This window comes from Arctopsyche grandis, chromosome 9, assembly GCF_051622035.1.
Source record: "Arctopsyche grandis isolate Sample6627 chromosome 9, ASM5162203v2, whole genome shotgun sequence".
NCBI classification, from domain to species: domain Eukaryota; kingdom Metazoa; phylum Arthropoda; class Insecta; order Trichoptera; family Hydropsychidae; genus Arctopsyche; species Arctopsyche grandis.
Window position 1 is genome coordinate 29,768,111 of NC_135363.1, and position 27,903 is coordinate 29,796,013.

The following is a 27,903-nucleotide window of genomic DNA, read 5'->3' on the forward strand; positions in this document are numbered from 1 at the left end:
CTTGGAATAGGAGCCATTCGATAAAGAGCAAGAGGTGCAACTAAGACCGCCGAGAGGAATCCCAGGCCCTGGTAAAAATTATTTCGTGCCCTATGACAAATTAAAAAAATCATAGATATATTTTTTTATATGCAAAAAATCTCTCAGAACTATTAGAGAAATACCTATATGCTAGTTGCTATTTTAAAAATAATTGAATGAGAAAGTATGATATAATAAGCATGGTTTCCAACACGGAGCCCCTCGAGTAGTCCGGGCCCTGGAGCTTTACCCCGGCTCTCCCCGCCCCTCTCATCGGCCCTGGGTACAGCCATCAAATGATGATGTCTACCACGCACATATGTAATTATTAGGGACATAAAGTCCCAACTGTTCCAGCAACCACGTGCATGACGTATTACCACGTAGAAGCTGGAAAACAAAACGAAATAATTAGAAGTTTCTCCGAATTTCAAGAGGATTATACCCAAGCATGCCCAAAAGGAAAATAGTAGAGATGGAATAGTGGATAGGATCATTACAATGTGAGCAGATACAATTGAAAGAAATTCTAGATAGATATATTCACAAACATGACGCCATTAAAAGTATGACTAAGATGTACATACATAGATTTAACGTATGCATTCACAAATGTGCAATATGTATTTGCAAGCTCATATTTAGCGCAATGCACATATAAAATTTCATTCTTGAAAGAGTGGTGCAACGCGACGAGATTACAAACTTTACCCTCGGAGAATGTGTGCTACGAGTATGTATTATAGTTTCATATGATAAAAATTGACAGATTGTAAATTCCACGTGGCAGGCCCTGGTCTAGTCAAAAGGAATTTAATAATACCACATAATGATGTTGCTCCTCATGCTCTACTTTGGGCCGATGCTCCAATCAATCCAACTGTAATTACTTTCATCAACCATTTTCAAATGCATAAAAACACTTTCTCATTTCATTTTATTGTTTTCAGTCTGTCGGTTCGATGAAATTGATCGTCACATTTAGTTCGAAAGAACTATTGGATGTCATGACGTATTACCACGTAGAAGCTGGAAAACAAAACGAAATAATTAGAAGTTTCTCCGAATTTCAAGAGGATTATACCCAAGCATGCCCAAAAGGAAAATAGTAGAGATGGAATAGTGGATAGGATAGTATGTATTATAGTTTCATATGATAAAAATTCTTCACGGTTTAATGTTAACTGAGTAAAATAACAAAGACGAAGTTTGAAAGCAATTTTCGTATAGACAACGTAATACAATTTTGATTGCATAAAATGCTTTGCTAAAACAATTCAATATTAAACTTTAAATATTATATTATACATGTACAGTACACTCTCGATGCTTAGGAGGAAGAGCACGGATAATTGAAAAACACGGATAATCCGAATTATCAATTTTTGACTTGGTTTCGAATATAATATCATATTTTTCATGATTTTAATGCTCATTATTTATTAAGAAAAACGCTTATAGTAAAGCAGATAAGTGGCCGTTAGTAGTTAGTACTAGTGTTGCAAAAATATAAAAAAAATCTAGTCACACAGCCAGACGAAGCAACTGGGCTGTTTCCATACACATTTGACCACTAATTGGTATTCCTTCTGCTCGTTTTTGATTAAACCATATGAGTATAGTTCCATCCAACTTCGTATGTTGACCTTTTCATACTTTGTCATTTCGAACGACCTACCGAACTATTACAATCTCTCGCGAACGCCTCTAACTTATTTTTTTTGTTTAACCATATCTCGAACAGGTATGTAAATCTGAAATATTTTCGAGTTTATAGTAAAGAAAATAATGTCAGACAAAAAGTAATTGATAATAATTAAACATACGTATGTTATGAAAAACTCTGCTCTGAATACACGCACTTGTTACTTCTTCGCTGATCAAAAGCGACTGAAAGAATTAACATAAAATACATTTAAAAAAAATGTTTTTTAAAAACTAGCCTCTTCTATATTTTGTTTATAAAATTAAGACAGTATATAAAAAATGTATATAAAAGACCTAATTAAGTAGTCACCAAATCTCTCCGTAAACTTTGATCATGAGTACGGCAAAGTGCTCAATCTGCCATAGCGAGAGGGGGGCGAATAGGGAAAAAACGATCAAAACAACAAAGATGCAGTATTTTCAAACGTGTCTATTACGATTATTTTTCATCATGGTAATGGCGGACGTCGTTTCCACTTATATTGATGACCAAACCTAGCAAAATGGCAAAGTTTGAAAACGATCGGATAAGAACCCAAACTTTGTTACACAACCAAATCGTTTCTGAACTAAGAAGAGGTAAGTAATAAGTAACAATAATAAAAACGGAATTCATTTATCCAAATTCACCCCATCCTAATTTTATACGTCTCTTAATTTCTTCTAAGTAAATATATGTAAATAAAATTTAAAACAACACATTCATTAGTGAATTGAAAATGTATGTATATGAAAAGTGTGAAAAAAGTAACTGTTGCAATTTTTACCTGTGAAATGCGTAAGAGTGGTAGAAAGGAACGTTTGGATTACTAGTTGTCATCATGTCGATCTGACAGATGACTCGGATGTAATGTTTAATGATTAAATTTATTTAGCTTCATGCCGGAGATATTTGCTTACTTTAATAAGAGCAACCCCCGTATCTCTTCGTCCTCCAAACTTCGTCACACGACAAAATCGTTTCCGAATTAAGAGGTAAGTAAAAAATTAAATGAATTTAAAAAAAATAATAAATATTTTTCAAGCAAGGATAATCCGCAAATTGGATAAACCGTGCCTGGATAATCGAGAGTTTACTGTAAATTCAACAGCAATTCCTTCAAAAACCAATGGCAAAAATCTTCATTATCAGACTAACGAATACCACACCAATCATATATGTACTTTAACTAGTGTTGTGCCCCTTGATTTCAACTGGTGGTTTTGAAATGGAATTGAAACACGAATAAAAATAAAGTTATATGTAGTATAATGTATAATGTAAGGTAATTTATAGGCGCACGCGCACGTAATATTAATCGTAATAAAAGTAGCACATTATACACTTAGCAATCCAACCCGTTCGAAATGATGAATGAATGTGTGTGTGTGTGCCCTAGGGGCATCGCCCCCGCGCTACCGACGCCTCTAGTGGTCTGAGGACTTCGCCCCCCGACGCCCCCAGTGGCCTGAGGGCTTCGCCCTCTACGCCCCCGATGCCCCCAGTGGCCTGGGGGCTTCGCCCCTGCACTTTCGCCCCCGACGCTTCCCGGCGTTTCGATTACTCGGCTGTGATTGGTTCCCCATACTGGTTGATCGTCCGATCGTCACATACAAACATACATATTTAACGACAGTTGGTTTTTATATATATTATTAATATACAAACGTAAAAAAAAATTACAAACGCAGAGACAGACGAACGTGGAGTCGGACACTTATCGCTATCGCAGCATTACAAAGAGCACCATCATGGGTTTATGACGCGCTCGCTCGGATAATTATATAAAATCACACACATAACCGACGGGGCCTGAAAGTACTATAGTTGGAGCACTTTATGTCAGTAATAAAATCTCGGTCCAATCTCCGCTGACCAACCGTCGTAAAGCGAGGACTCGTCGCATATCTACACCGCGTCATATCCGGTCGACCAAACACCTCTATATAATAAGAACACGTCGTTCTTATGGTTTGGCCCTCTCGAACACGTATCCTCAGAGTTTTCCAAACCGAAATATGATCAAATTCGACAAGGATGGGAGGGGAGCTGAAAAATGTATAAATGTAGATTTCAATTTTTTGATATAATTTGAATAGATAACCTTTCATGTAAAGCGTCCAGTTCCAGAATAAGCCCTTTAACCCTCCCTCACTGAAGTGGGCAATGCAAGTGCCCCAATTTTTACGTTTTTCGTAATAACTATGTGGTTTTCAAAGCAATACACACGATAATAATTCTTGTATTCCTAGAATGAACTAAAAGAAATTTATTTTAATAGATTTTTATGATTTAGAAAAGGGGCACATCGTAAAAAATACATTTATACATTTCTACGTATGATTTAAAGGCGGTAGCGATAAGTCATGTTTTTAATGATGAATCAATGCGAGAGAAAGAGACAGCTTTATTTTCGTAAGCTATTGTTTTCGTCGCTTTTGGCGCGTGGCTATTGAGTGATGCAGTCGCCTGTTGGCCTTACCTATGTGTGTTTGCATGTTGATGCTTGTCGTTATTTTTTAATACAAAAATAGTCAAAAATATGCTATAGAACTATAATTTTTTTTATGTAAATGTATAAAATGATTAATAAGATATATATTGAACCCATTTGTATTGAGAAAAGCTGTATTTTGATTAAAAAATACTGGGGTCTTACTCGACCCCGGTTCGGGACACTCGTTCGATCTCGACGCTCCGTCCTTCAAAGGTTAAAATTGTATTATTACCTTATCTACATATGTACAGTAACAATATGTAGAAGTTTTGAGATCATGTGAAAATTCGAACTCGAGATTTTGACTGATTCGAATCTATCACTGATCACGTTTTGTGTGTTTCTTTGTGTCTTTGTGTGTATCTGTGTCTGTATGTGTGTGTGCGTGGTTGTGTATTTTGGGGATTCGTAAACCGGAAGTAGTATTTTTTTTTAAAACAATATTTCATTATTTTATTTTGACCTTTTAAATTATTTTTTATTTTCTTGATATTTAATGTGTATAATAGTTATAGCGATTTTAAGTAATAAAAAAAATTTGAACAAAATCCGATAACCGAAAGTAGAATTTTTGTCTTGTATAAGTTTCCTTACATTTGCGCTCAATTTGTATCGATAATACTCTCATAACCAGTATGTGTAAACGTGCATGGATGTTTAATTATAGATTTTTGCTTTGTGACCATCTTTTATTTCTCAAATAGATAGATAGAGTCATGGGTTGATCACATCCGAATTTTTTTTTTTATTATTTTATCATTATTTTTAATAGTTGGATGTGATGTATGAATGAAATTTTTGATCTTCTCTCTTCAATTTGGCCTTGCAGGGATTTTTTCTTGCAGGGTTCTTATAAATTGGTGCTGGCTGTACATATTTTCAAGACACTCCCTAGTGTGTATTTTATTATTTGATATTTTACTTTTCCTGCTATTATTTTTAATGATACATGTATTTTTGTTTGTATATATTTTTTCTCATCTTGCTATACATTTTAGAACGCTTTTATTAGTATTTATAAATATTATGAGAATTTCAAATCTCGTTCCATGGTCTACATATTATATACGCAACTTCATTTACACATACATATATTCACTGTTTTATATTTTTGGAACAAAAATGTAATCTAAAAATTCGTTCTAAAAAATAACTTATCATTTTCTATAAACCTTCTTCCATCGATCAGGCAATTTTTCGAAAACATTATGTGAATAAGTTTTAGGATTTCTTGTAAAAAGAAGGCTTCGAAGTGTTTTCGCACCTGATCAACGTTTTAAAAAATTCCTGATCGATAGAAGAAGGTAACGAAAAGATGTTAGAAGCTACTTTCTATTGAATTGAATTCTTATGAAATATTTTGATGAAAACGTTTTTATTACTTTTTCAGTATTATATATTAATTTATTGAATGTGCTTACAAAATATTTTATTAATGAATTATTCTGTGAAAAGCAGTTGTAATATTATTACAATTTTATACCCCAAAATCTTATGTACCTCATATTATGAAGTTTTATTACTGTCTATATAAAGTATGCACTTTTTAGTCGTATCATATTTTTTACACGATATTAAATAAAGCTAAATTATATATAATATAAAATTCAGTAACCTTTTGATTGTTCACATGTGGATGAACTGATGCTATTTTTAACTAATAATTACATAATTATTGGATGTTAGATTCGTCTAGATTTGCGACATTGTATAGGGAAAATGTTTTTAAAACTGGTTTTATTTTTAAAGTGTGATATGCATCATTATGAAATATTTGAAAATCTTCGACGTATGCATTGTTGATAAAGGAATCGTCTTTCGTTTTTATTTTTTTTTTCGCCTTCGTTAATTCCAGTCGCGCTCAAACTTTTATAGTCGAACGTGTAGTAGTGAGGTCACAGTTAACAATCTACGACTCGTGCATATTTCATCATAGCGTATCGTAAAGTTTGTTGTCCTTCCGTTTTCCGTAGTGTGGGTTTTTTCTTCCTTTTTTTCATCGAAAGGACCTTTTGGGGGGATGCCGGAAAATTTATAGACCCTTACCCGTACCCGCAACAGTCGTTGACTTGATATAAGTACTTCTTTTTTATATTTAGTTTGAAAGATTCTCAAACTTTGCTATTGTACCGATGCAAGTCACACTCATCAAATTTTCAACGACCCACTATTAATTGCTTCCAATAGACTTAACCCACATTAGTAATTTATTACTATACGCAATTTCATTTCCTTATTGTATGTAATTCATACATTTTCCAATAAAAATAAATGGTGGTACAAAAATTTGTTACTTTATTATTTTAAAATAGAGTTTACCTAACTTTTGAATTTATGAATAAGAATCAAAATGAGAAAAACAATATTATAAACCTTTATATATACAGATCCTTGTCAAAAATACACCACAATGTAAATGTTTTCAAATTATATACATACATATTTAATTTTCTGGTGAGAATGGTCCATTAGAGCTATCTATTGTACAATGTTTTTATGACCAACTCTGAAAACCAGATGAAAACACACATATTTTTTACATACGATCATATTTATTTATTACAAAATTTCAGCAAAAAAATTTCTTTAAAAAAAGGTTTTATAATATTATATTTTATAAAATAATCAGGTCGTGAAAAATATCTATTGACATTCAAATAGATTTTAATCTAATTTATATGTTGCGTAAAAATAAGACGATCAGTGCACTCATCGTCTTATCAGAGAGCCCGACTCATCGACCAATCGGAGAGCTCGGCTCACCGACCAATGAGTGAGCTCGACTAAACGACCAAACCCGTGCAGCTTACAAAACATGTATAAAAGCCGGCGGGTTGGTCTCAGCATTCATTCAAAGCCCGAATAACACCAGAAGAGCATCTATTAATGATCTGAAACGTTCCTGATTGTTTTCTTGTACCTTTGAATACTCTTCATATGTATATAAAAATAAATCATTATAAAAAATCTTATATTCCTTTATTAACATTTTGTATTTAAATTTCGGTACTTTCACATATAAATGAATATTTTATTATTTTACATGAAACATTCATCTCAATGAATAAGTAAAATGTAGCTCTCCACATACGTACCTTGATACGGTTCTCACACGACTACGCAAACAATAACACTTTTTCAAATCTAATACATTTAAGTAGCTTTCATACACATATACTTATGAACATAAACATATATGATGTTTATACAATATAAGTTACCAGCAATATGTTAAGTGCTCGGCGACGTGACATATTTATAATGCGGCAGCCAACCACTCGACATTCTCATGCTTTGAGAAATTCAATAAACCACAAAATACACACATACACATCCATTTATATATAACTAGCTGAACCTGGCATGTGTTGCAATGTCATAATAACGCATGCAATTCCCGCTCCCGTTCCCATTCCTGTTCTCGTTCCCGTTAATATTTGTCGGAAAAACGCAGGCAGTGAACACATTTGAAATTATTGCGTTGCAATGCCACTCATTCCCGTTTTTCCCGTTTCAGTTCCTGTTTTTGGCCGATTATTTTTCACATTAAGCTTCACAGACATGCATACAATAAATCCTGAAAGTTCCATCGTTCCATCGTACAATAATCAAATTAAATTATAGTAAAGTATAGGAACGCATACGTTACGGACAGACAAACATTGATTTATATATATATATATATATATATATATATATATATATATATATATATATATATATATATATATGTAGGCTTGTTATAAGTGGTATGAGTGGTACGTTGGCATGCGTGCGCGCAAGTTGGTTTACCAACGTACATATTTCCTTAACTACATACTGGCGCTTCATACTTTCGCACCGATAAAATCGTAATTACGAATATTATTATAAAGAGATTTTATCCCGTTTTTTTTTCACAGTATTCTTCCCGGATGTGCATACAACAAATCCTGAAAGTAACATCGTAATTGGTTCAGTAATTTGGGAACCTATTCGAGACAGACAGACAAGCAGACAAACATTGATTTTTATATATGTATATAGATATATTCAATAAACTTTAAAAATTTTGAGAACCGCCGCTATGATTTCGTCCGCATCTCGTAAAGCAACGCTCCCCCTATAACACATGAGACCTTTCATTAATAATGCATTTTCCATTTCTCATACGTATGACACGCCACTGATTTGAACGCTCTAATACAGCGGAAAAAATATAATGAATATATCTGTATTGGTTTTAAGAAAAAATTAACAAATATAAATCATCGAAAAGGGGGATGAAAACTTAAAATTTCCATTGCGTCGTAATAATTTTGTAATTTATCGTCTTGCGCAACATACTTAATTTTGATTTACGCCATCCCTCCCATACATAATTCATTAGATATAAATTTAATAAAATTATCCAAAATTTATACCGCGGGAATATTTTTATCATATTATAAATATTTTCCGGCTTCGGAGTACGCTTGTCTGAAAAACATATAGACCCATTTTGTTATTATTCATACATCACAAGTCAAAATTGTCTCATCTCACGGTGATCAGAGCACATCATCTGGAGTACGAAAAGCGTGGTTCTAACGTCTTCATACGTCATGTGTCTCAACTCGCTCATCTACATTTCAACCCTCACATTGAGTAAAATCGACCAATTCACAATTGAAGATTAAATAAAATCTAATACTTTTTTCAACCCAAATTGTAAAGCTACAATTTGAGTAAGAGACAATTTTTTTTTACTTTATGTAGTATTAGAGCTTTGGTTTTTTGAATTAATCTCAAAAATAACTGTTATTTTAAGAAAAAGTATTATATAATATATATGTACATGCCTGAAGAGAAAATCTTGGATCAATTTGTTTTGCCAGTAATGACGAACGGATTGGAAAACTTGGAAATTAAACGTAAAAATTTCCACAAATTCCAATGCACCCAAAAACCATGGAATATTGTATGATCGAAATATCGAGTATAGATAGGAAACGGATTAAACTAAAATTGGCAATGTTTTCTTTCACTTTTTTACTCTAAATTCTGGTATTGTTAATTGCTTTTGTGTTCGGACCATAAAAAATAAATTTGAAGTCAAATTATTAATCAAAACCAATCAATCATATATGTACATGGTATTTACAGCACCAAAACAAAAAACGGAATTATAATAAAGTAAGAACACTTTAAAACTTTTTCAGTCAATTTTGTCATAATATCTTATTTATAATTATTAACTTTTTTTATTGAATATTGAAGCCCGTTTTAAAAGTCAATGAAATCGACCCATATAGCCTTCAACATGAAGCCACTACCCCCCCCCCCCCCCAATCAATACAGTTTAAACGTAAATACAGTTTAAAGATAACGACACGGTTGTACAGTAATATGGCATCAGAGCAACCATGTATAATTCGATTACATGTACATGTACGATATAAATAAATTTAATAAAAAAACAAATGAATATTTACTATTAGATTCGCCATGTTTAAGCAGTTTATATTACAAATACTGAGCCAAGCCGGGTAAAACAACTAGTCTATTATATAATTGCCACGACATTATTCTAGACACGTGATCCGCCCATTTTCATTTCAATCTCTTTACTATATCCACTATGTCCACTACCTGTCTGTCCTCGATTTTTGTGTAAGAGACCTCACCATGTCAAATATTTGTACTATTTTCCAAAGTACAAATATTTTTTGACTTATAAACGGGTGGGTGGAGGATCCAAGTAAAAGGCCAAAATCGTTTCACATCATTTATTGGTGATTAAGGAGATACACACACTGGCAGTGCTCCGTCCAGAATATTTTGATATGGTCTAAGTACCTCCTTATAAAGGACAGGTCGCTCAACGCATCTTCGACGTCCGGTTACTTTCCTATAATTTAGGCATGTACCCGAATAAGTATTCCCACGACATTCAGTCCCTCGCTATCGTTGTCAGTTCTAAGAAGGGACCGGGTGCCGTTACTACGCCAATTCATTGGTCATTGCTTAGCCTACTTGCACTTAGTCTGGAGATAATCCTCGAAACCAATTATAACGGTCGCACAGTGTCAGGGATGCACCTCGGCCTAATCTGATTGCAGTTAAGCAGCGGCTACTTTTAGCATACGCTACAGTATAATGATTTTGGTAATCTTATTTCGATCTTTGAGTTGGAATTCAAAGCCGTAGATACATAGATTTGGAGCCAGAACCACATAGGATCGAGTTAGCGATTCTATGATATTTTCCAAGTCACAGTGGTAGCCAACAGTCGGGTCCCTTTTTTTATCGACTCCTCCGAGTGCCGATTTTTACAGCATCCGGCAGGGTTAAGATTATTACGCGCTCGTCATTCCCACCGGGCGACACGTGGTCGCGAATCGTACGAAATATATGCAAATAAACAAGCGACGAACGAACGAATTTGCATATAGATTGCGGCCGCGGACTCGTTTTGCGCGGTCACGCCGGATCAAAGGGCCTTTGCATAATTGATTGTAGGGTTTCAGGAAATTGTCAGACGGACGAGGGACGACGTAGGTGAGGTCCCCCGGTAGCCCCTCGGGGCCCCATTAACCGGGTTAGGGTCGAAAACAATACACCCAACCGCCGAATAACTTCGGGTCCTCCTCCTTAACACCGCACGTTTACGGCCAGCCCGACGTGTAACGACCTCAACTTCTCGGACGATAAGATCCCGATGGTGTTGCCAACTCGTATTGATTTGCGAAGGTCGCCGTATTAACTTTTATCGTACGTATTCGTGTTTGGCGGATTCGTAGAGGTGGATTAATGCGAGATGTCCCCTCTCACCCCCCACCCCCACCCACAAATTCACATCTCTCTATCTCCGGGCTGTGTAGACGTTGATTCTGGTGTACGTGTTATGCGCGTTGTTTGACATGTGTGTTGAATTTAATCCGATTCTGTGTGTGCATAATCTATCTGGGTACAGACGAGTATGCTATGAATGTATGCACATATGTACCTATAGTTAGATTAAGTACATAGTAGAGTAGGTAGTAAGCTTTGTCCAATCGCAATTGAAATGTTGAATAGATTGTGTTTTACTATATTTTTCATATAAGCCGGTAATTCCAGCGATTACTCGGGTGGATACAAATTGAAAAAAGTATCTTCCAAAGACTCCAAAACCCATGTGCGATATGTTTTTTATTTATTTGTATTACATTTTATACAAGGTAGCAGAGAAATGTAATAATAATATATATAAAAACGGACTGTCGGTAGATATGTATGTATATAAGTATGTGACAGACGATCAACTAGTATGGGGAACCAATCACAGCCGAGTTATCGAGACGCCGGGAAGCGTGGTAGTAGGGAAGTAGGGGAGGGGGGAGTGACGAGCGAGCTCACATTTGCGCTGGGACTGTCGGCCGCGCCGGACGTGTCACAATCGCCCAGCGTTGCCTGGGCGTTTTTGTACAGGAGATCTTCGACTCGAGGCTCCAAACCTTTCCACAACGGTTTAAGATACTAAACATATAAGGACTAAGGAGTTTAAAACTGTATTTATATGGACTACAAGCGTATCGATTGCTTGGTGCACATATATTGTATTTCAGTTTTTGAATCGAATTTTTAGTTTGTATTATATGTAGATGCTGGAATTTATGTGGTATACATAAATTATATGTATTATGTATAGTGTCTTATTTTAATGTCAATGTACAACATAATAGGAAAAAAATCTCAAAAACCTATTTATAATAATTCTTATAAAAGTGTTCATAATACATTTTATACCATAATATTAACTAAAGACTCTCTGAAGCCAATGTCCTTAAGCAGATTGCGTTTAGGGTATAGTTATTTTATTTTAAGTGTGTTAGTATGGTAATTAGTAATTCTGTCATAGAATCTACTGGTTAATTTATTAATAATGTTTGTGATAACGATTTATATGTATGTATGTACTATTAATATATTAAATTAAAAAAAAACAATACAATAAGTAAATTCAATAGATACAAAACACAGTATTTTTTTTCGGTGCATTTCTCTTATTTTACTAATAAATTGTAAGCTGTTGCAATTACGAACTACGATTTCGCCAAAAAATTTATTGCAGCTATAAAAAACTCCATAATATGCTATAAATCACGGTCCTTCAACGAGAAATGTTTTCGAAAAAAAGAGTCCTAATTTTGTTGGCATTTGTTGGCTTCGCTGCCAGATTTTACTGAAACTAATTTATTTTTGTAGGACCATATGAAAGATAAAGTCTCTCAATAAGTCGCGAACATTTATCAAGCGTAGAAATTGCATTCGGAAGGAAATTTATTTTGAACGAATAGAATGCACTTTATCAGGCACGGGGTTTCATTACTAAAGACATTTAGTTTTAATTAAACGAATGAACAGAGATTGTGAAGTAGCATTTCGAAAAAAAATGAGCGTAAAAGACGACGATGCCTATAAAGAAAATGCAATTGTCTCTCCAATCCTTTGACGAATGAAAGAACACAAAATAAAATGAAACACGAGCGCTTAATGAAAACTTCAATTTTAAACCCTTTGAAGCTTTGCGTCAGACGGAAGTTTTGCGTCGAAATCAAAATGCGCGAAAGTGGAAAATCTTGTTCGAGTCCTTTCCCTCTGCTCGTGTTTGTTTAGGACAATCTGTATCGACGAATTGATACTCGGACCAAAGTGCTACTTTGGACAAACAAATAAATGGCTATCTTCCACGGGATTATAAATTTCCGTATTCGAACCTACGGGTATATATCTACATAATCTCTATTTACATACCCGTGTATATATACATAGATACATCAACATATGAACCTAAATTCATAGTTTCAGTTTCACCAGTAACTTCGTTTCAGATTTACACCACTCATACATACATATGTATGTATATGTATATACCTATACAGCGGCAATACTAATGAGCCCTCGTTATACATACTTTTGCGCAATGCTCACTACTTCCAAGATCCAAGTATAATGGTTTTGCTTGATTGTTCGCTTGTCCAGAGCATATTATATTTTGGGTCTGTAATTTGGAGTCCCACTAATATTAAATTCTCTCTCTTGATAGAAAGAGTCCAAAACAAGTTTCTACGATACCCTTTATATGAGGAAATATAAATATTACCCCTATTTATTTCCCACTGCCATTTTACAAGATGTTCTAGGCTTTGACTCACTATCTTCGAGAAAAATTATTGCTATTTCCAAATACTTCTTTGGAGTATTAAAAGGAAGTATTGACAACCCTTTGATTTTATCGGAACTTAAATTTTGAGCGCCTGAATGTGGTACAGCTTTGCGTTGTCGTTTACTTTTCCAACCTATTACTGCGAAAACGTCTGCTTTCAAAAACTCGTCTCTTGTAAAGGCTACCTTAATGTGATAGACGAACATTTGTTTTATTTCCATGTTGGTGAACTGGTCAGTTTCATGAGATTCAACTATTCAGTCTATTTGAATGAGATGAATGATTTCCAATTTTTATTGTTCTTGTTTTTTTTTGTAAGACTGGTGTGATGCATTAAGGCAACCTGTCAGGTTACATTGGTCATTATTTTGTTATTATTATTATCTATCCATTTATAAATTGTATTTATTATAAAATATAAATAAATATGTAAACAGCCGTTGCCTTTTTTTATACATTAACTAGTAATGCTACCCGGCTTTACTCGGTTCCACTTTTGACGATCTATTAATATATAACCAGCAGCGTGGTCTAGTGGTGAATGTTGAATTATTTCGTACTTGATGTTACGAGTTCGATTCCCCGCTAAGTCTCGTTGTTGGCCAGACCTTGATTTGTCTAGGTCGATCGTTTCTTATCAGAATTTGCCAATTTTCTGATAAGAAACGATCTGATTTTCATTGAAACGATTCCTGTAAAATTGGCGTTTCCTTCCCAATTTTCTGTTGCGAACCTTTAGTTATTGTTATATCTTAGGTTTCGCCATATTGCTCAATATAGAGTCTGTGGTTGTTTATCGAATATAAAAAATTCGTATTGTTACATGAAAGTTATTCATCATTATTTATAGTATTAATACGATGTTTGTAATATATGTATACTGTCCATAGATGTCAGATATTTAAATTTACATGTATCTATGTAATAATTATGTGGACCAGGAAGGCGCATTTGGGGTTTACCTGTTAAGCCTTCCTGGTATATTTGTATATATGTATGTAAAATAAAATAAAATAAAACATTATTTAACGACCGACCAAACGTCTTTGACCAATCCAGCCTATCAGAAACGACTTTGACGACAGCCAATCAGAAATGTTACAGTAAGAGTGTCAAATCTCGAATCAGTATACACTGATTAATAAGTGTGTACATACATTAGCTTTGCTTTTTAGCTCAAGCTTACGATGATAGATTCCACAGATACTCTTACTAGACAAAGTATAAACTGACGGGCAAATGTATGCACTTGCTGCTGTACCCCAGTAAATTTGCCAACATAAACTTGCTGCTGTATCCCAGAAATTTGAGTGGTTTGACATCTGATCAAAGTATGACGTTGCTGTTCCAATGAATTTTATGCTCACGAATATAACTGATTGCGTTCAAATAACTAATTAATTGTTGAATTGATACGAAATAGACAATAATTAACGAGGCTAAATCCACTGTAGAACTATTACAATTACGTACAGTATTACCTACGATTTTAGGTTAGGTTTAGGTTACACTTTTTGTTCATTAATAATGTGTCCTTAGATATAAATAATTTCGCATTCTTTCAGTTTAAAGTTTAATCCGTCATGGGTCGACTATATACACATACATGTTAAGAATGTCAACTTGGGAATCTGACATAGAGTTCGCATAAGTGCGAGCAGTACTCGAGGCTAAATATATGCGTGCGAAAGAGACATCCATACGTTCGATATCGATACAAGTTCAAGTGAACATGCGGTCAAACAGTCGCGAATTTCGTCGAGACGGAAAATAGCGAAATCGAAATGAGTATGCAGCCGCGTGTTTTGCAGCGATTTGTAGCGGAACGCGTTCGCACATCTAGTAAATATGCTAATTATAAACCACGAGCATATGAACTGCCTGCAACAATCAGACAATTTGGACCAGCTGAATTTGCGGGAGAAGAAATGGATCTCAATTTTATTGAAACTGTCATAAAAATTGAGTTAAATAAATTGACTAACTACAACAGAAGATGGCCGATCTGGATTTAATAACCAGCCAGCAGATATATGTAGACGTAGTCAACCGTGCCAGTTACCATGCGATTCGGAAAAATGTTTTGGGTCACATTTGGGTCAAATTCTTGTCCCGCGTCCGATCTCTCCCAGCTTCCCCAAAGTCATAATTTCCATTGAACAGTCCGAAAGTTATTAATGCGTACAACAGTGTGTGTGTGTGTGTGTGTTACGTTACGGTCTCGTTAAATTGTTGACCCCAAAAGTTTTATCGCGCCGTACATTGTTTGTCGAAATATTACGCGACACAAAATAAAATATTCATCACGACGATAAACCGCGTCCCGCCTTTTCGTGTGACCATTCGATTGGGACATATTTCTCTTTTGTTTCAACCCGCACGACCGCAATTCATGGGGTATATAATACGACCGGACGCGCGCGGCTGAATTATGAAGGGTTGAGGAAATTCGATTTTTTTTTCTTTTTGCTCTTCTTCGTCTCCGTAACGAGGTGGGCCACCCCTGAATAAATTTCTCATTTCCTCGTGCGTTGGCAAGTCGGAATGCAAATTTTTTCCGCGCACAATAGTAGTCGGTCTCGTTTTCGTCCTTTTTGACATTCAAAACTGTAAGAAAAATAAGGTCGGATCCTCGGGACCTCACCTTCTATTGCTCGAGATAAATCATTTGTCGCATAAAAGGCGTTTCGGAATTTCCCTCTGGGGTGAAACGAAAAAAAAGGGAAAATAGTAGTATAAAACAATGGCTCGCCTCGGCGTTAAGTACCCGAAAAAAGTCATTTGTGTCCGTTTTTTCTCCCTCTTTTTGTACTTTCGAACGGCTCGAATTAGAGTCAGATGCAAATAGCGAGCATAAATAATTTTTAAATATGATCAAAAAGCTCTTTCAATTGTGAAATTATGATGTATTATCATTGTAACAAAACAAAACTCCATATTAACAATGGCTAAATCATTCAAAAACAACCATCAGTTTATATGGATAATATTAACATCCCAAATAATCTTCAAACACATTTTTTGCATTAAAATAAAAAAAAATTCTATTTTTTTTTTTATATATCAACAGGTTTTGTTTCTAAACTTTGTAACTACAATATATTGCAATAGCTACTGAGTAGTAAAAGTAATGTTTTGAATTTCATTTATTTGAAAATATTTAATGTAAGTTTAAAATCATTTCAAAAGCCGATGGCTTTTTACATACCTCCTTTACGTTTCACATGGCTTTCGTGTCAGTGGTCATTTTTATCTCTTATCCGATCGTTTTCATACTTTGCCATATTGCTCATTTTGGTCATCAATATACGTAAATGTATCGTCTGCCATTACGTTGGAGATAAAATATCATATACAATGCGTAACAAATATCCAAAATCTCGGATACGGTGACGTTTATGACGGTACGTAAGGTTACCATAATCCATCTTCAACCTTTTCGCCTTGATATGCTATTTCAGATTTTAATTGTTTAAACGCCTATAACTCACTCTATATTTTATAAAATTTCTCTAATATTTAAATATTTATAGTTTTAACTCTCATATGTATATATAAATTTCAAATTTGGCGTCTAGCTTCATGTAATGTAATACACGATATATATTGATTTTTGGCCAAATATGTCAAATCTGGTATTTCACTGTATATCTCCTCAGTCGATTTTATCTGCGAGATAAGTATTCAATAAGAAGTTATGTTGTATCTAATTGTTAATATGATTTACAATAAGCTTACATACATTTAGTTTTATACAATAAGCTTACATACATACATCACATACAATTATTTTTAGTTATCAGCTGATTTAATTTATCTGATGATTGAAAAGTTCATTTCTGTAAATACATACATAAACTCATTTATGGACAATCACTCATTGATAATCTATTCTTAAAGCAAATCATTAAAGCAATCTTAGTATTAATAACCTATTCTTATTATCGTATAATAAACAATATATCAATAAAAAAATGTACGAAAATATAAACGATAAATTTAATATATAGGTATATACATAAATATATAGGTATGTATGTACAATAATGTTTCAGATTTCAATCATAAGTTTAATCCCACCTTAAATAACAGTCTTAGTGGAATACCTTGGGAATTAATGTTATTTGAATTACGAAATTAAAATAAAGTTATGTTATATTTATTTATTTATTCGTGCTATCTTTCTTATATTTATTTATTTATTGTTATTTATTTACCATTGTGTAAAAGCCAACTTTGAACCAACAGTCTTTGGATATTTGCACGGAAGAATGAAGTCGTCAACATTACGAGGCGAAGAGATGAAAACGCTCGTTTTCTAACCAACTAAAACTACCCCATCGATCACCACCCCTCCGTGAAGCACGTCATGGGTTTTTACTGGGTCGTTAAACGTACAACCGAGAGTGTGCCAACAATTTTACTGAAATCTATATACGATCCAGAAGAATTTCTCGCACTCTCTCGTCTCAGATACTACGTCTTTGTTTTACGATACCTCCCCCATTCAAGACGGATGCTCAAAGTGTGGCAATCCAATTAAATTTAACGAACGTATTATATTATATGATCAAATATCGCACACACAACTCCGAACACCCAATACATATGTATATACCTATCATATCATATAATATATTATGTACGTACTATGTAGCATAAGCTCCCTCTTATATGTATCATGAAAGCCCATTAAAATCGATGGAACTAAGATTTTACTTACTGATCAATTTATATTTTATTTTATTTATTTAAAATATTAGCCACAGTGACGTTACAGAGAGCACCAATACGTCACTGTGGCCAGTTATTCAATTATGACAATATAATAATAATATAATATGACATAACATAACATCATCATAATAATAATAAAATATCATCACATTTATAATTGATAAGAACAACTACTGGCGTTCCTCAACAACCACTCACTCAACCAGATTAGCATAGTTTATATCGAAGAGGTCAATTTCACCAGCAACCCGGTTGAGCAGATATATCGCCCTAGATATAGGAGATGTTGCCAATATAGTTGTGTGAGCCACACCATTAGCAAATAAATCACGATTCCTCAAGTCCCTGAATTTACTGGGTGCATAAAACCTTAATTCATTAAGAACCTAATGATTGTGTATTGCCCCATTTAATAGCTTAAAAAAGTGCCTTCCCAGAAACATAATACGACAAGACTCCAATGAGTTGAAGCCTAACACCCCTAATAGGAATGCACTAGGATATAGCCAAGGATAATAACCATACTATTTTATATAAAGATATCTGAGAAAACGTTTTTGGATTCTTTCAATTTTCAATGAATGCGTCATATGGGTAGGACTCCATATAATGGAAGAAACTTCTAGAATGCTACGTACTTAAGATTCATAAAGAATTTTAAGCACCAACGCACTCTGAAAAGGTTTACTAACTCCTAGTAAGAGTCCTAGCATTTTTGTGGCCAGCAAAAAAATATTGTCTGTGCCATTTAAAATGAAAATTATTTGAGAACATGACTCCCAAATCACAAAATTTACCCACAAACTTTAATTCAACACCACTTAGGCGATAGGGATAAATCAATCGATTTGCATATCTTGTCACATTGAGGACACAGCATTTTTTAATGCTAAAAGATAACTTAGTTTTGACAGACCAAGTTGACAGTGCATCTAAGTCCAATTGGAGAAGGTCTGCGTCACTATGAAACTTAACTGTCTTAAAAGTTTAATAAAAGATAGTCTGAATACTTAATTATTTTGGAAATGTCATTAATGTAAATTAAAAAGAATAATGTCCCCAGAAATGTTGATTAAATCAGATAAATTTTGCAAACTCTGATAAGAAACGATCGACTTGGAGTGAAAAATATCCAAGTCTGACCAGCAGTATTAAAGATTAGCACGGGATCGAACCCGGTAGCCTCTCGGCAACCACCGAGCCATACTGTTGACTACGCATATAATATGTATGTATATAACAACTGAAAATAAAATTCGACTAAAACATACATATATGTAAATACTATAAATGGATTCATCAAAGAGTACACTCTATAAAATGAGAAAATCAGTCTTATTTTTGGCTTCTCAAGATCATTTTATCACACAATAGAACTCCAAATGTCAAATCACGAACCAACTGTCAGAACATACTGACCAATTTATTAAAATACTGACCAATCTGTATAGACAATTTAGTATTTATTACATATACTAGCTTTTTGTCTTGTGATCCAAATGTACTGGTATCTTATTTTATTTCCTGACCATTTATTATAAAAACTATTCAAAATTACTAACCAATTAAAAACAGATCATTGTAAACTTGATAGCTTTAAAAGTATTGTATTTTTATTTTCGGGTTTTCTTCTTCTGGGCAATTATTTCAGTACTCAATTCTATGTAGGTTAATCAAACTTTCGGGATTTCTTTCAATTGCTTCGTATAATGGGTGAAGTATAATATAAAGTTCACCGGGACAAATAATATGATTAAATTGTCATCGAATTAGCAAATTGCAGAAGAAGTCGTCGTCTTCAGATGGAAAGTCCTCGGGGACATTGTTACTCGAATTCCCTTCACGGATCTCAAGTTTTCAACAGAGTGCTCTCGAAAACTCGGGTGCCGACTATGGGAAAGAATTAACGAGGGATTTCGCGGAAAAATATACATATCTACGCCTAAATCTGAAGGCAACAGATAAAATCGGATGTGACTAACCCATGACTTTATCTATGTATTTGAATAATACAAAAAGTGTCAAAAACAAATTTTATATAACGGATATGGGAACGTTCTAGCGTGACCGCTAAATCACACATTTTGGATTTTCAGTTAGTCAAAAGTTCTACTTCCAATGGTCGGATTTTGTCCAAATTTTTTCTATTACTTAATTCCACTATGAATAAAAACATATGTAAGCATACAATATCAAGAAGATAGTAATAATTTAACAGGTCAAAATAAGATGAATATCGTTTAAAAAAAAAATACTAATTATAGCCTAGAAATTTTGACCAAAACTTTCAAAATCACCCCTAAATTAGTACAAACTATTATACATACATAAAAATACAAATATAAAGTTTCAACCCATTACGTTCAGTAGTGTGGAAAAATCGTATCGTCACAACATTTCCAACTTTTCTTAGAGGAAAAAATCTCACTTCCGGTTAATTAAATATGTTGTTTTTTATTTACACGTAATGTATACAATAATTTATGTAATAACCTATTAATTAATTAATTTACATAATACATATGTAAGAACCAATAAGAAATTGTTGATAATTTGAATATTTCTTATAAATAGTGTGAATGACATTGTTCTTTTCATACAGATTGAGAACAAAAGTATAGATAAATAAAATTGTAGTATTAAATAAAATTGAAAATTTCAAAGTAATTGATTAAAAATCGGCTGATATATTAAATGGTTTAAAATACATTTTCATGGTTGTTAGTCAATTCTTATTAATTACTAGATTCTAAATATTGTTTTAATCTTTTATTTCAAAACGTGTATTTAATCTTGTTTTAATATGGAAGAATTCATCTAGATACTAAAGTGCAAAATAAGCATCGAAAAATCAAGCATTTTGTCGAAAAAATTGACTCGAACTCAATCATTGTTAGTCTGATTTTAATTTTAAAACGAGTATAATCTGTGAGAAGACGACTATTTTACTATTTTCACGTGGCTTTTCAATGTCATTGAAATTATATCCAAGAAAAATTAATTTTTGCGGTTATATTATTTTAGTTATCTCATTAATAACTTACTTTAAATTTATTATATACGGTAGTATTCCTTTTGAGTGGAAAAGATGCATGGCGGATTTGAGTAGTTTGTCAAATTCCATTATCAATGATATTATTTTTAATTTTAAAATGTGTTTAATCCGTTAGAAGATTGTTTTAAAATCGGACGAGTCATTATTTTTTGCGGCTTTTCAAGATAATATTGGGAAAACATGTTTTCTGTGGTATAACGGCATATCCGTGTAAACAATCTAGCGTTAACCCTATAACTCGTTTTAATAAATCTGTTTTTTTTTACTGCAAAAGATGTAAATGAATATAGCATTTACATTCCAATCATTTGAAATTTCATTAGCAAAAATCCTAATACCAATCCAGATACAGTATTGAACAAAGAATATTAATTTGAGCCAAAATGTATGGCTTTTTGTTTAAAAAATAGGTTAAAAATGCAAAATCACTTAAGATTGATCCACAGCATAGCTCAATGCTTTACCAATAGAGAGGTTGTATGTAAGTACATACATATATACATATGTAGGATCAAACTCCGGCTAGAATCGAACTTAATCAGATCTTCTCAATGATTACGAGTACTTATGTATGTATGTATTTCGTTTCTGGCAAGATTTGGATTAATATTAAATCCAGATCGACCTTTACCTGTAAGAGTGAATACAACTTTGGATTTATTTAACATAATAGTGGTGATGGTTTTAATATATTCGACATCCCCTCCCTCTTGCTTATTTGGTTAGTCCGAATCCATTAATGTTTTTAAGCATACATATATTGCGTTTATATGATTTACCATGTGTTAATTAAAACATATTAATACTGTAAAGGGTGATAATTAATTAAGCTTTAGCTTGAATCACTAGCTTTCATAAAATAGTGTACTATCTTATATATCGCACAAAAATAAATTATTCCACTTAAGTAAAACGTATTCAACATTAATTATATTATTTCAACATTCAACAAATATATTGCACGTGAGAAAAATTACTATCACATGTATTAATTTATTTGAAATTGAAAACGGACACTTTACACTTGAAAATAACTAAATCCGATAAAGTTTTTGATACTGTCAACGTTATATTGGGGATAGAAGTACGTTTGTGTCTCATATTTTATTTTTAACCGTATTTTGTTTATTATTCACCTAGTAAGCGAATTTTTATATATACACAGGTACATACATATATATTTATATATTTTAGATTAATTGATTAATATTGTATTATTTATAGAAGATAGAAGATGAACAGTGTACTTGGATTTACCAAAAATTATGGTTCATAAAGTGAAGACGAAGTAAATGTAATATGTATTTCACAGCAAACGCATTTGCAACAAAAGTAATAACATACATATGTATATATTTTTTATTGAGAGTGTATATTTTCTAATAAAATAAACCTAAAAATAGCCACATTTTTCTTATGACCCTTGATAACTGAGTTTTAAACATAAAATACTGTCATGTTTCTCCAAAAGTATCTTAAAACATTCAATTTCCATCTGAAACCTATTCAAATAAAAGTTCGTGACACTACAAATTTATCTAAATTAGAGTGAAAAGTATCCTATTTAAAGTGGAAAGGATTGAGCTTAGGTTTACGAAGTGAATATGTTTATCAAATTTTAAGTCTAAAATATTCGAATCACAGTCCCATTAGTGAATACTATCTAAACTTCAATTATAAATTCCCCATAGTGTTGACTTAGGGTCACCTGTTATGGCACTATGGCCTAAATGTTCGGTTTCGGTAAATAAAAAATATATAATAAAAACATATTTTTCAATCCAGCAGCAAAGGAATTTTGATATCCTTATCTATCATAATAAAACCGCAGAATGACAGTGCTCCAAATCATTCGCTGCTGTTCCGTCTAATTGGTAAGTCTAACTTTATTATGCTTTGCACTTGTATTTCTACCGTATTTATAATTTATTTATTTATTTATATATTGTTATTTAGCTATCAAGCTAATTTAAAAAAAAATCTTAATTACATAACTCTAAAATTTATAATTAACTTATATGTACTGTCCCTCAAAGAGGTGTCTCTTCGCACCTCGCAAGAATGCATCCATGGTCTTAGCAGATCTGATGCATCCGGGGAGGACATTATATATGAGCACACCCCTGTGAAAAACACCCCCAGCTGTTTTAATTTTTCTTACTCTACCTACAACTAAATTGTTCTTATTTCTATTATAATAACTATGTATATCTCTATTTCTCATTTTGTAATCCTTAAAATACTTAGGTAATAACTTATGATCTAACTTATAAACAAAAGAAAATGTACTAAGATTTAAACTAATTCTAATACTCATCCATCCCAATTCATCTAACATACTTTTAATACTTTTTAATCTACCCACATTCAAAATACCTCTCATAGCTTTATTTTGTAATTTAAATAGCTTTATTTTGTAATGTAATTTAAAACTATGTTTATCTCTCTTCCGTATTATTTATTTATTTTATTTATTTAATAGTTTTGGACCATTGTGGCATTACAGGAAGAACCTAATCCGCCACATTATATAATCATCAAAGTGCTTAGGCAATAACTTATGATCTATGTAACTTATAAACAAAAGACAATGTACTAATTCTTATACTCATCCATCCCAATTCATCTAACATATGTACTTCAGTACTCTTAAATCTATTCACATTCAAAATACCTCTCATAGCTTCATTCTGTATTTTTTGCATTTTTTCTAAATCTTGGCCACTAAACAAATTAAGCACAGTGGCACAATAAAACTATGTCTGATTTTCAATTAGTTTTTCCAGTAGAATTCTAAGAGAAAATCAGAAACAAGATGTTAGTAGTGAAGCCGAAATCTGATTTTGCTGCAAAACGGGTGGAGTATTTGTATGATGCCATGAAACAAAATAAGAAATGCGACACCGGTTTTACTGTTCGAGACCGAAAGTATCTTAATTCGATCTAAAAATATTTAAAATCCTAATTGATTTGTCAGTTTAAATGATCATTTTTCATACTTGCAGCTTCCCAGCGCACTTGATCGTCCTAATGGCGTGCAGCGAATTCTTTGGGACAAACGAAGGTCTAGTGGAGGGTATTATGTCAACATTTGACTTTGAAGTTATTGAAGCAATCCTGAAGTATTGCTACACAGGAGAAATAAGTACGAGTTGATAAAAAACTAAAATAATCAATTCAAATACGAGTTTTCGTCATTAAACGTAATCATTTAAATATGATTTTAGACATAGGAGAAAAACACCGCAAAAAATTGCTGGAGCTAGCCAATCTACTAGAAGTGAAAATTCCACCACAATTTAAAACAGTCAATGTTTCAAACTGCTTGAGAGTTTTGAAACATACGGATGATTCCGAATTGAAGACCAGGGCAATGGATTTGACACTGGAAAATTTTAAGACGGTGAGTGGTGATTACATAAAAAAACACATGGTCACCTTAATATTTTTCAATTCCACTTTTGTTTTAGCTGCACAAAACACGAGATTTTCTCAAACTACCAGCCTCCAACGTGATCGAAATCTTGAAATCGGACGATTTGAACGTGCCTTCCGAAGAAGACGTATTCAATGCTGTGAAATTATGGGTAAATCATGAATTGGCAAATCGTAAAATTGAATTGGTACACCTGATGAGTTCCGTGAGGTTTTCCTTGCTTTCGACGGAGGTATTTGAGATTTATTGAATGACATAATTTATTCAGAAAAATGTATTCCAAGAATGTGTTGTATTTTCAGTTTCTCATCAACGAAGTAATGACGTTCTGCATTTCGTGTACAGAGTGTATGATCCCTGTTAGACAAGCAATCATAGACAAAAGTAATCAATCTTTAATCCAAAAAAAGACCACACGTGGAAAAAAAGAAAAAATAGCACTTGTTGGAGGGTTAGACTACACTGTGAGTTTTATATGACACGCAAAATATTTTGATTTGATTGTAAATTAATTATTTTATTACATAACGTGTTTACAGATAGCAAATACCATCGATATTTATGATGGACAAACGAATAGTTGGTCTCTGTCCAAAGACATTGGAATTAAAAAGGGCTATTTTCCGTCTGTCATCGTAGGTGATTGGATGGTTATTATCGGCGGGTTTAGCAGTGGATCACTGACTACAGTAAAATTTTTCAGTGTTGTGAAGTAGCTCTTTAGAAAAGTTGGAATACAAAAAAAATATTTGTTTTCAGGTGGAATACATTGATATGAAAAATGGTCAGAAACATCCTTTGAAACCGTTAAACAAAGCTCGTCGCAGTTTATCAGCAGTGAAACTTCGTCGCAATTCGTCCACGGATGTTTACGCTATTGCTGGTGATAGTTCTATGCAATCAGTGGAAAGGTGATTAAATTGTAATAATTTTATCAGATCAATTGAAAGAGAAGTTAACGCTTATTGATTTCGATTAGGTGGAACAGCAAGAATGGGGATTGGGAGATCATAGCGCCATTGTTGCTGGGTATTTATTATCAGAGTGCTTCTGTAATCAATGACAAAATATTTGTAACAGGCGGGCTTAAATATGAAAATGGAAAGTTAATACCTACAAATAAAGTGCAGATGTATTCAGTGGAGACCAATTCGTGGACTTACGGCACTCCGATGATTAATGCCAGAAGTTATCATTCGGTGAATATCAAATTATTATATTAACAACTATCGCAAATGATATTAAACTCCCCAAAATAAAATTAAACTTTATTTTAATTTCAACATTTTAAGAGTGCTGTATTCAAAGGCAAACTTTTCGTCGCTGGTGGCTATGATACGCAAATTGAGTCTCGTTTAGACAGTGTCGAGCATTACGATCCGATTGCTAACGTGTGGACAGCATTCACCAAACTACCAAAACCTGCATCCGGAATCAGTCTCTGCTGTTTCCAAAACAAACTACTGAGCATGGGTGGGTTTTATATGACATAATTTTAATTTATATGCCCTATACGTAGAATTCACTAATAGTTGAATTGATTTTTAGGTGGATGTAACACTGTACGTAGTGGATTTGCTTATTTTAGTGATGTTTGGGAATACAACGAAACAAGCCAAACTTGGAAAGCTTCACAGAGTCTCAGCAAAGCGAGAGATAGTTCGATTGCACATGTCATTCCATATGATTCAATTATTTGAACGATTACAGTTTTTTCTTTATTACTTGCAAAATAACATTAAATGTATTTAAAGTATACTTTTTGATATATTTGAATTCTTAATGTAACAGTTGGGCTGAAAAGTTCGTAGGCTAGCATAGAAAAAATCTTTTTTTTTGTTAGAATTTGATTTTATTATTCAATATAGTTGCCTTCAAAGGCGATACAACGATTATAGCGGTCATACAATTTTTCGATACCATTTTTATAGTACGATTTGTCTTTAGCCTCAAAATAGGCTACAGTTTCGGCGATTACCTCTTCATCGGCGCAAAATATCAGTCCAGCGCCATCCTCTTGAGGTCTGAGAACAGGAAAAAGTCGCTGGGGGCCAGATCTGGAGAATACGGTGGATGCAGAAGCCATTTGAAGCCCAATTCATGCAATTTTGCCATCGTTTTCATTGATTTGTGACACGGTGCATTGTATTGATGAAACAGCACTTTCTTCTTCCTCAAATGGGGCCGTTTTTCCACGATTTCGTCCTTCAAACGCTCCAATAACGCTACGTAATAGTCGCTGTTTATGGTTTTTCCCTTTTTAAGATAGTCGATGAATATTATACCATGCGCATCCCAAAATACTGATGCCATAACCTTGCCGGCCGACTTTTGCGTCTTTCCACGCTTTGGAGTCACTTCATCACGTGCAGTCCACTCGGCTGACTGTCGATTGGACTCCGGTGTGAAATGATGGAGCCATGTTTCATCCATTGTCACATATTGACGCATAAATTAGGGTTTATTACAATTGAACAGCTCAGAATCATCAATTCGTTGTTGTTTTTGGTCGATTGTGAGTTCGCGCGGCACCCACTTTGAATAGAGCTTTCGCATACCCAAATATTCATTCACGATATGTCCAACACGTTCCTTTGATATCTTTAGGGTCTCAGCTATCTCAATCAATTTCACTTTACGGTTATCTAAAATTATTTTGTGGACTTTTTTAATGTTTTCGTCGGTAACAGCCTCTTTGGGGCGTCCACTGCGTGCATCGTCCTCGGTTCTCATTTCGCCTCGTTTAAACTTAGCAAACCACTTCTCAACGGTTGATTTTCCTGGTGCAAGGTCCGAATAATGTTTATCAAGCCAAACCTTGGCTTCAATAGTATTTTTTTTCGCCGAAAAACAATGCTTTATTAACACACGAAATTCCTTTTTATCCATTTTTTCAAACTAATAAAAGTTGCTTCACTCAAAATGCTATAACTCACAAACTAATAGTACGACAGCTGTCAAATTTATACACGTGTCTTTTAAAGGTTAGGGCTAACTAAAAATCATATGGATTTAATACTAGTAGCGCTATCTATGTGTCAGCCTATGAACTTTTCAGCCCACCTAATATGTATGCCTTGTATCTAAATGTTTGAATAAATATATATGCAACAACTTATCAAAATATATTTTATTTTTCTGTGCATAATTGGCTATAAAGCTATATCTTATTAAAGAGAGTGTTAAAAGTCAAAAACTAATTATAATTATAGAAAATTATTGAATACTAATCCTGGTTGAGGCAAACAAAAACTACTATTTTATTTCATTTATATTACTTGCAAGAAACTCTCTGAAAAAT

At 33.4% G+C, this 27,903-nt stretch overlaps 3 protein-coding genes across 3 annotated transcripts in view; 2 read left to right on the forward strand and 1 right to left on the reverse strand.

Annotated features, from left to right (window-relative positions):
• LOC143916694 (uncharacterized) overlaps positions 1-27,903 on the forward strand; it is a 577,487-nt gene that overhangs the window by 390,237 nt on the left and 159,347 nt on the right. The gene's annotated exons all lie outside the window — the stretch shown is intronic.
• LOC143916695 (NHL repeat-containing protein 2) overlaps positions 1-27,903 on the reverse strand; it is a 501,476-nt gene that overhangs the window by 278,064 nt on the left and 195,509 nt on the right. The window lies entirely within an intron of this gene.
• Positions 23,982-27,719, forward strand: LOC143916829 (kelch-like protein 7). The gene is made up of 10 exons (XM_077438077.1): positions 23,982-24,094; positions 24,172-24,311; positions 24,394-24,569; positions 24,637-24,834; positions 24,905-25,066; positions 25,142-25,291; positions 25,362-25,513; positions 25,582-25,801; positions 25,895-26,075; positions 26,151-27,719. Exons 1-10 carry the CDS (start codon positions 23,982-23,984, stop codon positions 26,300-26,302), a joined length of 1,644 nt encoding a protein of 547 aa, XP_077294203.1. The 3' UTR covers positions 26,303-27,719.

Coding starts and splice junctions, on each gene's coding strand:
- LOC143916829 (XM_077438077.1), top strand. CDS start 23,982: ATGTTAGTAGTGAAGCCGAAATCTGATTTTGCTGCAAAACGGGTGGAG. Junction 24,570..24,636: donor CACTGGAAAATTTTAAGACG/GTGAGTGGTGAT, acceptor CTTTTGTTTTAG/CTGCACAAAACACGAGATTT. Junction 25,292..25,361: donor GCAGTGGATCACTGACTACA/GTAAAATTTTTC, acceptor ATTTGTTTTCAG/GTGGAATACATTGATATGAA.